The 17502-nt window shown below is 25.2% G+C and overlaps 2 protein-coding genes across 7 annotated transcripts in view; one reads left to right on the plus strand and one right to left on the minus strand.

Annotated features, from left to right (window-relative positions):
- LOC126897238 (PTS-dependent dihydroxyacetone kinase 1, dihydroxyacetone-binding subunit DhaK-like) overlaps positions 1 to 8125 on the minus strand; it is a 19433-nt gene extending 11308 nt beyond the window's left edge. Inside the window, exon 1 of one of the 5 annotated variants that reach the window (XM_050670696.1) lies at positions 8013 to 8125. The gene's annotated coding sequence lies outside the window, so the exon portion shown is untranslated. Of the gene's footprint in view, positions 1 to 1582; positions 1670 to 1758; positions 2086 to 2474; positions 2702 to 7963; positions 7983 to 8012 lie in introns of those variants that run through there. The other 4 variants (XM_050670697.1, XM_050670699.1, XM_050670695.1 and 1 more) reach the window with 4 other exon arrangements.
- Positions 8012 to 17445, plus strand: LOC126897240 (2',5'-phosphodiesterase 12). 2 transcript variants are annotated; one of them, XM_050670702.1, is made up of 9 exons: positions 8012 to 8122; positions 9597 to 10339; positions 10714 to 10853; positions 11292 to 11457; positions 11518 to 11647; positions 13724 to 13876; positions 14676 to 14781; positions 14842 to 14996; positions 17188 to 17445. In XM_050670702.1, the coding sequence occupies exons 1-9, from the start codon at positions 8111 to 8113 to the stop codon at positions 17293 to 17295; spliced, it is 1713 nt and encodes a 570-aa protein (XP_050526659.1). In that variant the 5' UTR covers positions 8012 to 8110; the 3' UTR covers positions 17296 to 17445. The 2 variants fall into 2 exon arrangements, with proteins under 2 accessions (XP_050526659.1, XP_050526660.1); XM_050670703.1 differs by lacking the exon at positions 8012 to 8122 and adding an exon at positions 8889 to 9061 and having other exon boundaries at positions 17188 to 17443.
- The last annotated feature ends 57 nt before the right edge of the window (positions 17446 to 17502 follow it).

Below are 17502 nucleotides of genomic sequence, written 5' to 3' on the forward strand. Positions count from 1 at the left end.
TTGTGAAAAAGTTGTCATTTTAAATCCCCCCCTGTGGGCAGAAAAAAGGTCAAATTTACAAAAAATATATAGCAAACGATAGGTAAAGATATCAAGCATCTATATAAAAAAAATTTATATCGATATGTTCATTTTTGAAAAAGTTACGGCAGTTTTTAGTAAAAAAAATTGAAAAAATTTCGAAAATTAGTGATTTTTAAATTTGTAATTTTTTTGGAGGTTTCCCCCATTTACGGGGAACGAGGGAAATTTTTTCAATTTTGAAGGGTAATGTCTTCGACTAGATACGATTTGTGATCTTTTGACGTATCGTTGAAAGAAATCCGTTCGGTGAGAGCTGAGAAAAAGTGGTAACAGACACAAAAAAAAAAAAAAAAAAAACACATCATAGTAAAACCAATACCTTCTCAGCTTCGCATCGAAGCTAAAAATTGATGAAGTTCAATGAAAATTAAGAAAAATTAAATTACGATTCACTATAAATGTTGGATTAAAAAACATAAAATCTATTAAAGATATTCTTTTGAATAAATATAAAAACATATTAATGGATATTGAATTAACGTCATCTCTGAACGAATATGAAATATGCCCCATTATCTTAGATCAATGTTGAACGATCCGCCGCTAAAAATCAATTTTAAGACATAACCGCCGTGTATTTATATTTCAAAATCTCCATATGTACCTTATATCTTATTGTTTCAAAGAAGACAAAAATAAAGATAAAAGAATAAAGTATTTTTCAAAAAATTTATTTTTAATATTTTATATTTTAATACATATTTTTCAAAAACATAAATATTTACACACAAAATCTGCGCTTCATAGATATTACTACAAAGGTTACATTGTTGAGAATAATGTTGTAAATTGAAAAAAATCAGATTGCCTGTTGGGGTCAGGGGCACTAAATATTATAGTGCGTACCCGAACCGGCTAATTGCACTAATACCGATCAGGCTGCGTAGTGTAGTGTATGTAAATAGAATCACTGGTGGTAGGAGGGGTCGCCTGCGCAGCAACCAGTGATCTATGTAGTGACAGATGTGTTAGTGTGTAATTATGTAAGTGTATGCTATCAAACTAAATAAATAAATAATTTAAACCTGTTTACAATAATTAATAATAATAATTTAATAAATGACTTGACAAGATAAATTTAGCCCTTTTGGCTCAACAAATAATATAAATATGCACTCTAAGGCTATAACAGAATAACAACAACAATGAACTATACAACTTTAATAAATCAATAACAAATGAATATGACTCTTCCAATAATAAATGATTCTCAACTCTTTCTTTAAAGTAATTGTAGTAATAAACAATATGTATAAAATACTCCAAGAACAATGGTGTAAAATTATGTAAATTAATTAAAAGGACAATATAAAGAATAATAGTATAAATTCAATAATAAGATGTAGTAACTAAATTAAACAAATTTAACTAGATAATAATTATTATTAAAATGACATTGAACAGATAACACAAAATTAAAGATAGTTTAATTATTTAATGATTTACCCACAATATAAAACAACAAATACCCGTACGATAATGACTATTTTATACTCACAAGGTCCTTATGACCGTTGTGCGTTGGCCTTACGCGTACAATGAAATAAATAATAAATAAATAAAACTTGTGATAACTAATATGTTCACTAAATCACAATCAATAATCACTATAATAATAATAAAGATGACTACACTAAATTACAAAGTGGAACACAAATCAACAATAATACTCACAATTTGCAGAGCTGCTGGCCAGAGATGCTATCTAACACTAAAACAAGGATCACGATAATAACAAATGAACTTAAGACTACAATTTGGTAACTCAAATTTAAATATCACAATTGACTAGCTTAATTTTACTAATTAGTAGCAACAATAAATCTTTCCGTCAGCTAATTAGTAGCTTTAAGGAAGTCACAATTAGTGCAACAAGATTTTTGCAAACAATCAATGCTATGATATAAAAATAACTTCTTCCTGTTACAAAAATTAAATTACGTTTTCAAGAAAATATACGAAATTCAACAATAGAAAAAAAACAATGTGTATATACTGGTTATTACGCAATACAATGTTGTACTATACTATAATGCGGTTATGTGCGTGTGTGGTGTGTAGTGTGTAACAGCTGATCGGCCGGTGATAGGAACGTCCACTACAACGTTCATAGTAGGGAGTCGTCGCGTGATAACGATTAGACTGGTCCGAGTACACGTTAAGTTATCAACTGAAATGTTGTTAACATTGCCTTTAGCTGCTACAGAGCTGACATGTCTCGTGTTTCGCTACCATTATTTTTCTGCTATAACTTTACGTTAAATTTATCATTTTATTCAAATCAGTTTTGTTTAAAATATTTCAATCAACGAATCCAAGATATAAGAAAAATATTAACATCATAGTGATCCTTTGGGATCTAGGTAAGAATTTAATATTTCACTACTTGCCTCAAAATGAGTAATAGTAATCGCAGTCCGCCAATGACGCCGTTGTCTAGAATTAGTAACGTTTCGATAACTCCGATAACTATTGTAAATCGTTCTCAAATAATTAGCAATACAAAAGACAAACAAAAAACCACTACTGCCGAGTACGATGACGACTGGATAACCGTTTTATCATCTAATAAAAGACCACATACACATTCACCTGGATTCTCTCCTATAGCAAAACACAGTGGTATTTCCAATAATAATATCAAAGTACTAAAATGGTTCACTTCTCTTCAAACAGGTTTAGATAACATGGAAACAGAACCAACAAATCAACCCACCCCGTACAAACCACCGCCTATATTCATCAAACCTGATTTAAACTACGTTAACTTTTGCGAGGCTATTAAAAAAATCATTGATATCGATGAGTTTACTTGTAAAAGTAACGCATTTGGTTTAAAACTCCAAATAAAAACCCATGACTCATATTGAAAAATTGTACGAGTACTTTTACAAAAAAATGTTGATTTCCATACATATCAAGTCAAACAAGACAAACCATTTCGAGTTGTACTAAAAAATTTGCACTATTCCTCAGACCCCAAAATTATTCAGGATGAATTAACTGACTTGATTTTAAAGTCAAACAAGTCGTTAATGCCCTGCAAAGATTCACCAAAAAACCACTTTCTATGTTTTTTGTCGACCTTGAACCTGACACAAACAATAATGAAATATTCAAAATTGATACTATTTATCATTCAAAAATAAAATTTGAAGAACTTATACTTAGTAATAATCCAGTACAATGCCTCCGATGCCAAAATTTTGGACACACTAAAAAATATTGTAACCACGAACCCCGTTGTGTCAAATGTAACGGATCACATTTGTCAAAAAACTAAAGACCAACCGCCCAAATGTGTATTATGTGGAGGAGCTCATCCAGCGAATTACAGAGAATTTCCTCATTCTTAAATGACTTAAAATCCTTTGGTATCCTACTAACCACTGTAATTAATAAAATTATTTTAAAAAATGACTAAAATGCCTACATCAACAAATCCTATCATCAAAATACTACTTTGGAATGCTAATGGTCTTTATCAATACAAAAATTAATTTCAAACTGTACTTAATTATAACAAAATAGACATAGCACTGATAAGTGAAACTCATTTTACTGATAATAATTACTTTAACATTTATAACTACACTATGTATAAAACTAACCACCCTGACGGCACTGCTCATGCTGGGGCCGCCATTTACATTTCAAAAAAATATATAACACTATAAAATAAGTCCGTACCAAGAACTATATATACAAGCTTCAAGTGTGTCTATAAAAATCAATAGCATACCAATCACTATATCAGCGATATATTGCCCTCCAATTTATAATAGTATACGTCAAGATGGCTTCCAGCAGTTTTTCAACTCCCTAGATAACTCATTTATAGCGGGAGGGTACTTCAAATCCAAACATCCAAGGTTTGGTTGTTTTGGTAATAATCAAAGAGGAAAACATTTGCTTACAGTTAACAACAATAAACACTATTCAACTATTTCACCAACAGGACCAATTTACTGGCCTACCCACGCAAAACGATACCCTGATATACTCGAATTTATTGTAACAAATATTCCAAACCAGCTAAGTACAAACATAGAAAATATTTGTGACATCACTAGCGACCACTCACCTGTTATACTCACTATTGGTGGCGAAGTTTCTTATAATACAAGACCATCACTTACAAAAGGACATATTAACTGGGATAAATTCAGAATCAATTTGAATAAAAATATTAACTTGAAAATTCCACTTAAAACCCATGAAGACATCGAAAACGCGGCTCAAAACTTTGTCTCACTAATTAAGAACTCAGCAAACAGTTTATCCTCATTAAGTAAGAGTAATGGTAGAAGCGAAGTAAAACTACCAGTTCATAGAAGAGCTCTTATCAGTGAGAAAAGAAGAATAAGGTCTATTTGGCAAAACACTCGTTACCCCTCGTTCAAACAACTCTATAACAAACTAGCTAATAACCTAAAAAACCAACTTCAAAAATTCAAAATAGCCCAATATCAAAATTACATTCAATCACTCAACATTAAGGATAAATCATTATGTAGAGCTACAAAACGACTGACTCAAACTAAAGAAACTACCCCACCTCTTCAAAAAGATAACGGTACTCTTGCTATATCAGACGAAGAGAAAGCTACAACCTTTGCTGAACATTTATTTAATACATTTAAATCACATAACGACATCGTGCCCGATACAAATCATATTAATACTGTTAATAACTTTCTATCATGTCCATTACCTATGTCTCTTCCTGTCAAGCCATTCAGTCCTAGAGAAATTGAAGCAACTATCAAAAAACTACCAAAGGGAAAAGCTCCTGGGTATGATCTCATTACAAATAAAGTGCTAACAAACTTATCATGAAAAGGTTTTCTCCTTCTTACATACATATATAATAATATGATGCGACTTTCTTACTTCCCATCAATTTGGAAAATAGCTGTAATAGTTCTTATACCTAAACCAGGAAAACCAAAAAATATAACGTCATATAGACCGATCAGCTTATTACCTACACTAAGCAAACTGTTTGAAAAACTTCTGCTGAAAAGGATCAGGCCAATATTGCAAGAGCACCACATTTTACCAAACACTTAGTTTGGATTTCGTGAGAGACACTCTACCATACATTAAGTTCATTGGCTGACTGATACAATAGCTTCAGTGTTAGAAAACCGCAAATACTGCACTGGACTATTCCTCGACGTAGCCCAAGCCTTTGACAGAGTGTGGCATGACGGACTGCTTTTCAAATTGAAACACACATTTCCAGCACCTTTATATTTAATAATTAAGTCCTATCTTTATGAAAGGAAGTTCACAGTAAGACAAGGCTGTGCAAATTCTACTTCTTACAAAATTCAATCAGGCGTCCCCCAAAGAAGCGACCTGTCTCCCGATCTTTACAATATATTTTATATGATAAAAATCACCTTCTATCGGGATGTTTTTTGTACTTAAAATTGCCATAACTTTTTCAAATATTAACAAATTAACATAATTTTTTTATACTAAAATTTTAGATATTTCTCTTTCATTTGAAATCATTTTTTTGAAAATCTAACACTTATTCTGCTCACTGGGGGGATTTAAAATAGTAACTTAACTTATGAAAATGTTCCGGAAATACTGCGTCCTTTAAACATATGTCAAATTTAAGCTTATTTCATGTACTTTAAATTAAAAAAAAAAAAAATTTGTCCCGACGACCTATCTTCTATGCGCAAGTGGCTACCGTATTAAAATATATGCTATTTTTGTATTAAAATTCTGGGTTTTGTATTTTATTTTATTTTAAAATATCTTATTAGGGGAATACACTGACTTTCATGAATATAATATAATTTAATTGACATAGAATAAAGTTCATAAGATATAAGAAGTTAAACTTATTAAAATTTTTTTACATTTTTAAGGTCGAAAAAGTAATTTTTAAATTTGAGTTAGCTTAAATAGCTAATTTTATCATACAACAAAAGCAGCAAACAGTAGCTTGAATCGGTATCACTTATGTCTTTCACGCTAACGGTACGAGGTTCAAATCCGTCTGTGGCATTTAATATTTTGCATTTTTTTTTAGTTAGAATAAAATTTTCAAATCATTTGATATTTATCTCATTTAGATTCAATAACTTCAATAAATATAAAGGATCTTATCACTATAGTCTCCCCTCGTGAGAAGAAATGTATATTCATGTTAATATTATTTTATTATGTGGTTCTTTTTGTGGCTACGATTTATTTTGCCAACCCTCACTAGACCTAATTTTTTCAACGATACGTCAAATGATTACAACTCGTATTTAGTTTAAGTTATTACTCTTAAAAATCAAAAAAATATTCCTTATTCAAATAAAAAGTAGCTTAATCAACTTTTTCCATACAAACAATTAAAATCATTAATTTCTAATATTCTTAAAGTATTTATTGTCGAATTAGATTTGATATGATAAAAGTATTCAACTACAAAAGTAAATAATTTTACTTTGTAATTTATTAATTTTTTAACTCTATTTGTGTGTGCTACTACCAGTCTATAATATTCCAAATTTTTTTGTAACATGTTGCTATATAAATCATAAATTTAAAAGAAAAATAATTTTTAGTTTCACCTGAATTAAAGATGGATTTTTACAATTATAATCAAATTTTATAATACGCTTAATTGAGTAAATCTTTTTAACAACTTTTTTAACTATTTTAGCTTTTTTAGATATATAATCATTAAAATTAATTAAATTCTGAATATTTCCATTGTAGAATCTTTTTAAACACCAAAAGTTAATTAGAAATAATTACTATGATTTTTATTTAAGTGATCTATTACGATAAAAATGTAAAAAAAATCGAACTTCTCAGATAAATGTACTGTAAATAGTAATTATAAAATTTTCATTATAAAATGTCAAATGAAAGGTGTACTTAAAATGTATTTAGAAAAAAAAAATTTGTGCTGACACTTACATTAAAATAAGGTTTAATTTATATGTTTAAAGGACGCAGTGTTTCCGGAACATTTTCAAAAATTAAGTTGAAGAAGTTAGTTTTTCTAAAAAAGTTGCTATTTTAAATCCCCCAACAGTGAGCAGGTTAAGTGTTAAATTTTCAAAAAAATGATATCTAATGAAAGGGAAATATCTAAGTATTTAGTATAAAAAAAATTATGTTGATTTTTGAAAAAGTTATGGAAGTTTCAAGAAAAAAAGTGAAAAAAATGAAAAAATAATACCGATTTTTAAAATTGTAATTTTTTTAGAGATTTCCCCCATTTGTAGGGAACGAGGGAAAATTTTTCAATTTTTAAGGGTAATGTCTTCAACTAGATACGATTTGTGACGTATTATTGAAAGAAATCGGTCCAGTGAGAGCTGAGAAAAAGTGGCAACAGACATAAAAAAAAAAAAAAAAAAACATCATGGTAAAATTAATACCTTCTCAGCTTCGCATCGAAGCTAATAATTGAAAAAATTGTACATAAGTTATACAAGTTGATAAATTTACTAAATTATAATTATATAGAAAAGAATGTATATTGCAAGCAAAATAAACAAATTTTTTTTTTGATATTTCTTAAAAATAATTTTTGTTTTTTTTTTTTAATTGAAGTGGCATTGTAACAAAATATACTGCTTAAATTAAAAAAGTTCAATATATATATGTATATTATAATCGTGTAACTAACTCGTATCTACCACATAAAATGAAATTTTATACATTCTGCTTCCATAATTATACATTATTTTATGTAATATTTAAATAAAATTTTTTTTTAATATTGAACATTATCATATTAAACACAATCATTATCAAAAAATAACTTAGTTTGTTTAGTTATGTTTCTTTTAGTAATTCTCTCAATAAGCATTTCTATTAGATAGATTCAATTTTTAACGTAATAATTTACCTGGATTATGCATTAATTTTTTTTTTTAATTTATCATAATAATACTCACGGAAAATGAAAGTGACTTGACTTTATTAACGTTGAGTATAAAACATTAACACAATACCAATCAATTTGATTGTCGACAATTGGCTTATAGCTAGTCTTATGAAGACAACAGTGAGTGTTAAACCTTGATTAAATAATAGATATAAGTTTACTTATCATTTAGTGTATACAGGAAGATTGAATAGTTTATCAAATTTAACTATTTCTATATATGTCTGACTTTCATTTATGCAAATGTTTTCAACTACAGTAAATTGTTAACTATTTCACTACTGTCTTTCTAAACAATTTTTTTTTTCTTGTTTATTAAATTCAAAAATTTAAATAATAGATTTTCATTTCATTATTTTAATGTTTTAAAAAACAAAACTTTTCTTTTCCTACTACAATATATTCTACTAGGTCTAATTCTGTATACTCATTAAGTTTCCATGCAGTTAATATAAAACTACATTAATAGTTGATAATTTTCCTTATAATATTAGTTTGAGATATGTTAACATTGATGGATGGAAGGAAATACTAGAAAATTTTTCGTCATATAAGATAAAATAAAATACGTATGAAATAATATTATTTAAGTGCCTATAAAGTCACGTAAACTTTTCAAATATTATTAATAATGATCCCCTCAACAAGCACTAAATAATTATCGTATAACGTATAGCGCTAAGTGAATAACTGAATATTTCACTAAATTCTCGTTAGAAGCGCTATATGTATAACTCGCATGATAAGTGCCTGTGACACTGATTTCACAAAAAACATTTCTTATTCAGTAACCTGTTTTTGTTATCTGTAATCGTGATTCTCTGTGATTTTAGTATCAATTTTACTTGTCATTGAAAAAGTTAATGATAATATATTATGCTTCTAAATAGAAAAAATCAAAATTTCATTAAATTTTAATATTTTATTTTTCTAATTAAAATGAATAATATTGGTTCTATTTTTAAACTTATTATTCTATCATGTTACGTATAATAAATTTGCAAGAATTGTATTAGTTTTCACAATTTAAATATTCTAGTAACCTATGCTTATAAATTGGTAAGTAAATAATTTTTTTATTAAAATGTGTTAAATAGGTATTGTTAAATACATTTTTTAAAAGTAATGTTGTAAACGATTTACATGTGGTATTTTAGAGTATGTGTAAAAATTAATAGCAAATTGATAAAACAACATATTTTTTAAAACAATGTCATAAAAAAGTAATGGTCTCAAAAATATCATAAGTCTACACTGTAACATTCTGTTAACAACAAAGTTATAACATAGTTATTGATATCTATATTTTTCAAAAGGAAATTATATCTACAGAGCATTTTATTAGCCCGTTTACTTATATTTTTAATAAGTCATTTAGTTTTACCATGAAATCATTTCACATATTATGTTACTTTGTTATGAATTATTATTTAGAAAGTAGTAGTACATATAAGATTTCTGTGGTAGTAGCTTCAATAATTTTATTCAGTTCATTTTAAATAAAAATAACTCTTTACATTTAAATTTATTTATCTTTTTTATAATGCATAGTAGTAAATTAAATACTTTAAGTAATATTGTGTACTTTTTTCAGGAACTTATGAAATTTGTTAATAGTTTTAATTGTATAAAAAGAAGTATGTCTTTATTTAAACTTCTTCTTTGGGAAAATACAATGTTTGTTAATTCTGTACTTCCACCTGGTGAATTAGAAAAAAAATTCATGATAGCAGTTTTGATAACATATAAAAATAAAACTAAACAATTGAATATGTGTCGTAGTCCAGATGACACTGTAGATACTTTTTTACAAAGATTTGCACTTAAAATACAACGAATAAATAGTAAAAAGGGTATTCAAGAACCAATGTTAGATTTAATATCTTTAAAAGTCAATGGACAAAAAGTTCCTAAGGATACAAAATGTGGTGAAATATTTGATAACAAAAATGTGAACATTTCTTTGCAAATTAATAATCATTTTTTGTCTGTTATGATCAATGCTCCAATTATAAATAATCTAGTACTAGGTAAACCTCCATACAAAGGTTTAATGTTATATCCCTGTGGATTTGATAAAGGATATAATGTGTCTATTTTGAATAGTAAATACACATGGTATAGAATGAAATCAAAAGAATTTATTGAGGTTGGAAATGAAATTGCATACACACCATCTTCTAGTGATATAAATTGCAAATTAAAACTGTTATGTGAACCATGCAATCTAGAAGGTCAACTTGGCCCATCAGTTGAGGTATTATCTTTAGAAGTTCAAGATAATTTGATAGACATTTATCCATTTGAAAAAAGACTAATTAAGAAGCCAAAAAACAGGTATTTAAAAAAACATTAAAATAATTTGTGAAACCTTTCATTTAATCTAATTTTATGTATTATTAAATATAAATATATTTAAGAGAAAATAATTCAGAAGGAAATAGTAGCGTATCTAGAAGGTAGAATATATTCCTTAGAGTGTATGGCCAATGGGAGAATCTTCCCATTGGTAATATTATGCTGATATAAAATGTTTTTGAACTTTTTATTATGCATAATGTCAATAATTTTTTTATAAATTTCCTAATATGTTCCTGAAAGGAAATAGTTGCAAGATAAAATTAAGGTGAATTTGTCCACCTGCTCAAATAGTTTAATTTTTTTGAGGATTTTGTTTGTTTTGATTATAAATTAACTACATTATGTTATAGTTTTCGTATCATTTCATATAATATATTAGCTGGTGATTATACTAAAACTAAGGAAGCTAAAAATGAAATGTATCCATATTGTCCAGCTCATATATTAGCTTCAAGTTACCGAAACCCTCTTCTAGTAAAAGAACTACAAGGTAATATTCAACAATAAAAAATGGAGCTAAAATAAAAAAAACCTATATGACAAATGTATAAAAAAATGTATATTTATAAAAAATATTTTTTGCTCTTATAAAAAGTTATGGTTTATGCTTTTATTTTTTAAGATATTAAAAGAAAAATTTATCAATAAATAATATGTTTACTGATTCATTTAGATTTAAAACAATTGTTTGATTACAAATGCTTAAAAATAAATATAAAAGATTATAATTTTTATCTCCTTATTATTTCACAATAATTTTAAAACTTTTACTTTTATAATTATTCCTTTGTTTTAAAAGAAATGTTCCATTTTTGTTAAAGAAAATTTTAAAATTATAAATTTTGTTTGATGTACTACTACTATATATTAGTTTTTTCCTCCGCTAATTAAAAAAACCTAAGTTTGTGATGTTGCATATTTTTAACAGCATATAAAGCAGATATATTGTGCCTGCAAGAAGTTGAAGTAAAATTATTCAATAGAGAATTAGACCCATTATTGAAAAATTTCTTAAATTTAAATGGGGTACATTGTAAAAAAGATGGAAATAGGAATGAAGGACTTAGTTGTTTTTATTCAGCTGACAAATTTGAGTATGTAATCCTTGTGTTTTTTTTTATTAGATAATTAACTTATATTATATTTATTTTTAGATTGTTGGACCAATTCTGTATTAAATTAAATGACCGCCCCACCATTGAAATGTATTGTGGACCATTTATAAATGCTATTTATGAAGATAATATATGGAAACAAGGACTTGAAAAAAAAACAGTTTTACAAGTTATTATTTTGATTTCAGTAATATAAATATCAGTAATAAGAAAGAACATATTAATGAATATATTATATATAGTTCATATTTTATAAACTATGCTTTAACATGTTCAAATTTTAGAAAATAAACTTAAACATGAACTTAGTTCTTATTATGTATGAATTTGAATGTTCTTGGTTTGTTTATTGCAAAATTCATTAGTCTGACTTCTACCATTTGAGTTTATATAAAATAATATTTATAAAAATAAGTATCTAGAATTTAAAATCAATATTTATTTTAAATTAATTTTTAAGAAATAATATATCTTAGTGGGGTATAATAATTTTTTAATGCAGCAAAATCTTAATAGATTGTGGTATACGTACCATAGTCACAAAACAAAGTTTGAAATGAATACATTTGTACAAGTTCATTAATTTGAATGTGTACAATAAATTTTTACTATATGAGTTGCGACGGGATTTAAATTAAATGCAAAAACACATAATCCATAGTGTTAAAAATAGACTGTTAACAATTTTTATAAAATCTAAACATATATATATATACTATATTCAACATATGAGGTGATTTATTTATCAAACCCACTCTATTTCTAATAAAATAAAAGTTATGCTTAGAATTTTTTTTTTTTAATAGGTACATTTTCTTAGATTTATCAATTATTATACATTTATTCAGTAACAAATTCAGGATAAGATGCAGGAGATGTATGCCCCCTTTTGATCTATCATTACCTATTCAACAATAAAATAAGCCAAAAATGATTTTGGCATTAAACATTTTTTGTGTCCCATTTCAAAAAATTCTGGATCAATCCATGTAGATAATACTTATAAAGGTATCAACTTTACATTTTTAATTAAATTAAATTAATTTAATACAAATTTTGTATATATGTATCTTATAAGATTATGTAATTTATTTTAATTTTTTCCTCTATGTATCTATTTTTATTTAAGATTTATAGTTTTTCTGGTAATTTGAAGGAGTTAAGTCTCTAAGCCCCTAACATATGTTAATGTAGATAAATTAAAAAAAATATCATATTTATGCCAAAAAGATCATATCATTTTTTGTTTAATTAACCAATTTTGTAATATTTTGAATAGCAATAGAATGTTTACATAATTTTATTTATTGTTAGATATCAATCAATAGTAATTTAAAAATTTCTTCAACTCCATTTTACTGAATCTCTACTTGTCTTTTGCTTAAAATATTTTTTATGTCTTGTAAGGGTGTCAACTTTATTTTTTGAATGATAGAATACATATTTAACTAGCTTATAAAATAATCTAATTAAAAAAATGACTAGTTGATAACAACTTTTAGACTAGTATTACAGATGTTATTAACAATTTAAAGTAATGTCTGGAGATAACGAGTGGATGCTGCTAATTTTATTACTCGACATTTCTTGGGCTCACTCCTCTTCTTGTCTACATAAAAAGTTGACATGTTTAAGAGATATAAGGGATGAATTAAAAAAGTAATTAATAACTGATAAATCTATATATAAAAGATACCAAAAATTATTTTATTAACATAATTATTATTTGAAGAGAAATCGAGTGGCTAATGTTAAAAGAATCATCTTGTTGAAATAATTTTTTAGGAGGAGAAATTAAATTAGATCTCCCAAAGATTTGGGAGGAATTGACATCTTTATATGACATAAGGGATGAACATAAAAAATATTTCATAACAGATAAAAGGTATACATATATAGTGTCCAATAAGTAAGGAAACGGTTTTCTATTGTTCTCATTGTTTGTAACAATTTATCTATTTTCTTACTTACTAAACACTCTGTATAACTAACAAAAGCTAAAAAAAAATTCACAAAAAAGTTATTATTTTAAGAAAAATAGAATGGTGAACATTAAAAGGATCATAATCTTTATAATGTATATATATTATATATACATTACATATAAATACATTTTTAGTTTTCTAGTGGATGTATTAAATATTGTTTAAAAAACTTAATACCTTTAGACTTATAGGTTAATTTAATATGTATTTTATACTAGAATAAAACTTGTAAAATTAATCAAATGCTTCCTTTTTTATAGGTTTTACTTCTGAGGAAAATATTAGAAAATAAACTTCTTTTAGTTTGTAATACTCATCTGATATCAGATGCTGATAGCGATTGTGTACGTTTGCTACAAGCATTGGTAGAATTAACTATTATTACAAAATTAAAAAAAACTTTTGAAAATCAAGTAAATATTATTTTAAATAAAAATTGATAGCAAAAAATTACATAAGATTAAACAAAAATATTTTTTATAGTGAAAAGCAATTTTACTTCATTATTTATTGTTCACATAAAAAACATTTTTCAATAGGAAAAAAACTATATCTAGTACCGTTTATTATTATATATAATAACTTACACATAAATAAATCAAATTCTTATTTTAACTCTCGAGAATTATATAATATAAATTTACTTTAGTCCAATCTTTAAAAATCAACCTAACAGTTAAAAACATATCTTAATAGGATCTTATATATAGATATATATCATTCCCAAATATTCAATTTTTTTTTATTTCCATGAAAAAATATATTAAGTAATAATAATGTTGTTAAAAGCAAAATGGTCTAAAATGTATGTCAAAATATTAGCTTTTTATAATTTTATATAATAATACTTATTATGATTATTATAATAGCTTACTAAATTTTAAATGGTTGTAGCTAAATGATTTTCTTATAAGAACTATAAAATATGAGTCCATTCTAATACACATTCCTCTATATTTCAATCTCAATATAATAAAATTATTCATATTAATTTATTTTTACTTTCTTATTTTCTGAAATCTATTTACTTAAGACTATTGAGGTTAATCAAACTTTAGTAATATTTGTTGAAAGTATAAAACCTAAATTATTAGTTTATTTCCTAAATAATTTTAGTCTACTATTTTTTTAGATTGAAATTAATCTACTGAAATATTTTATAACAATTAAAAACTCTCATCCTAATAGTGATTTTAATAAATTTGTTTGCAGTATCCAGAACAAAAATTGTCTGTTATATTTTGTGGAGATTTTAATAGTACACCAGAAAGTGGAGTTTTTGATTTAGTTACTAATTTATTCTTACCATTTGAGTATAGTAAGTTAATTTTACTCAATTATTATACTTAAATATTTTTAACAAAATGTTTAATCTTAGGAGATTTGAATCATTTAAACAATTTAAAGAATGTTGTTGATTTTACTATGTCAAGTGCTTATAGTACTAATGTACCATATAGTAATTTTACACAAACGTTTTCTGGGTTATTGGATTATATTTATTTTACAAATGAACATTTAGATGTAATTCAGGTTAGTTTAACTTTTATAATTTTTATTATAAGAAGTGAATAAAATAATAATTACAAAAACGTCAATGTTTTTTTTTAAACTATATTTACTTATGTATATTTGTTAAGAGTGTAATTTTCAATAATTTGAAAAATTACAAAAAAAAAGTTGCATGATTGAAAACAAAATGACCTGAATGAAACCTGAAATCAATTGCTAGTGTTATGACCAATATTGACTTTTAATCAATATAGATTACTTTTACATATTAAATTGTACTTATAATAACTTAAATAAACACCACTATTTCAAGCTAATTGGTGTCTGATAATAAAGTTTTTTACATTACATTATATAAATGAGCTATTTAAATAAAAATTAATTTTTTCAAATATATAACTTCATTAATTTTCAAAAATGTATAATGTATATTAAAGAATTTTTTCTATCCATTAAAATAACATTGATTTTTGTAGGTTGGTTATTAAAACTTTACAAGTCACAAGACTTGGCGAGCTATTAACTCGTGGACAATTTATTTATTTTTAATAAGTATACATAATAAGTAGATGATAATACTCAATAAATTGTCATTATTGAAATGCAATTTATTTCTATATTGTATAAGATGTATATTTTTAATCAATAATCCAAAATTTTATAAAAATTGGCTTATGATGTTTTATTAATAAGCAATTTAAATATTTATCAATATTAGTGGTGTTCTCTGGATATGTATGAAAAAAAATTTTACCACCCTTTCATTATATTTTTTTATCAGAAAATTGAAAAAAATAAGGGAGTTCTATCCTCATATGTCATTAGTGAGAACACTTATGATGTATGTACAACCGTTTCGGCAAATTTATTGGGCCATTTTATTCAGTTTTATATTAAATCATAAAATAGATAGAAGATAAAATGTTAAATATAATATAAGTTTGTAATTTATTGCTACAAAGATTTATTTAATGAATATATAGCTTACATTAGTTTAATTTTTTTTTAATTTTGAATATTCTAAATGGAGTTATAAAATTAGATTTTTAAAAATATATTGTGGGAGTTATATGTGGCTTTTGTATTAAGGGTTCCTGGTGCCTAGTATACAATAAAGTTAATAAAATAAGAAATTTAAGAATAATGTGTTTAAAAATTTATCATTAAAATTGTATAAATAATAAAGTTGTTATGTTTATTAGAATTTAAAAACGATTAATATTAAAAATAATTTGTTTAATAGAATTTTTAACAAAATTGATATTTTTAAAGGTATAAGTAAATTAGATTGGTAATTTTTCAGCAAGAATAAAATATTTTTATATGGACTTTCTATATTCAAATTTCAATACTCAAAATAACTTAATTATGTAATAATTTAAAACGAAGTGAAAAATGTACATTAAAATTGATGATTTAGTTAAAATAGATAAAATTTGACTTGACTAACCTTTTCATAGTAACCATCTGTTTTTACAATATTTAGACTTTTTATTTTTTATTACACATACAGAAAATGTTTTATTATTGTATATGTGTTTAGTTTCTTAAATTATTGGTAAACATTTTTCAAAAAATTATGTAATAGTTTTAAAGGATTTCTCTAGTTATAAAAATTACAATTTGTAAATTTTTGTATTATAAAATGTTTTTTGCTGGATGAGTTTTATTATTATTAATTTCAATTTTTAAAGGCTTGTGAAGGGTCAAAATGACCATCTCAAATGAGAAGGATTCATAACTATCTGTGTTAGGTGGTTAGTTTATAGCTGTATAGAGGATAACTCTAATTACTGAATTGATCACTCCCTTTGCAAACAAAGTTGTGAAAGACCAAGCTTCAAATAAGTAACATAGCATATCAGACAGGCTGTATTACCAACTTAAATATAAAGTGTATCTAACATAAAATATTATGAATTTTTTAATGAAGTTAATTTATTGTATATTAGTGGTAGTAAATAACTTATATTTTTAATGAAAAGCTTTTTATACATTTTAAATAGAAATCTACTTGAGGTTTATTGAAAATTTATTGTGGTTAAATATAAACACAGGCATCTTGGAATTGATATGGGGAAGTAGAATGGTAACTCCTATTAGTCTGTTTGATGTAAATGTTTAAGCCTTCTAAGAAAAATTTGAAGTTGTGCCTAAGGGTTATAATAATTTTACTATGTAATAATATTTAGGGTTATATTTTCTTTTGCAGACATTGTCTATGCCTTTGCATGAAGAAGTTATTGAAGAAGGTGGCCTACCAAGTGCTAAATTTCCATCTGATCACTTAGCTTTAATTGCAGATTTCAAAATGAAATAAGTTAATACATTTTAAATGTTAATGTAGAAATATCTTATTGTTGAATTTATGAACTGTTATAATTCTTAAAACCAAATAATCTGATTCTGAGTCTAATGTTAAAGCCCTTAATTTTACTACTCTACAACTTATAAAAATTATTTACTCAAGAAATAAAATGAGTTCTATAATGTAGTGATTCAACATATAATAAAAAAATAAAGAATA

The sequence above is a fragment of the Daktulosphaira vitifoliae genome, unplaced genomic scaffold (assembly GCF_025091365.1).
Source record: "Daktulosphaira vitifoliae isolate Bord-2020 unplaced genomic scaffold, ASM2509136v1 Scaffold_2, whole genome shotgun sequence".
NCBI classification, from domain to species: domain Eukaryota; kingdom Metazoa; phylum Arthropoda; class Insecta; order Hemiptera; family Phylloxeridae; genus Daktulosphaira; species Daktulosphaira vitifoliae.

Coding starts and splice junctions, on each gene's coding strand:
- LOC126897240 (XM_050670702.1), top strand. Junction 10,340..10,713: donor ATTAAGAAGCCAAAAAACAG/GTATTTAAAAAA, acceptor ATTATGTTATAG/TTTTCGTATCATTTCATATA. Junction 10,854..11,291: donor TCTAGTAAAAGAACTACAAG/GTAATATTCAAC, acceptor TATTTTTAACAG/CATATAAAGCAGATATATTG.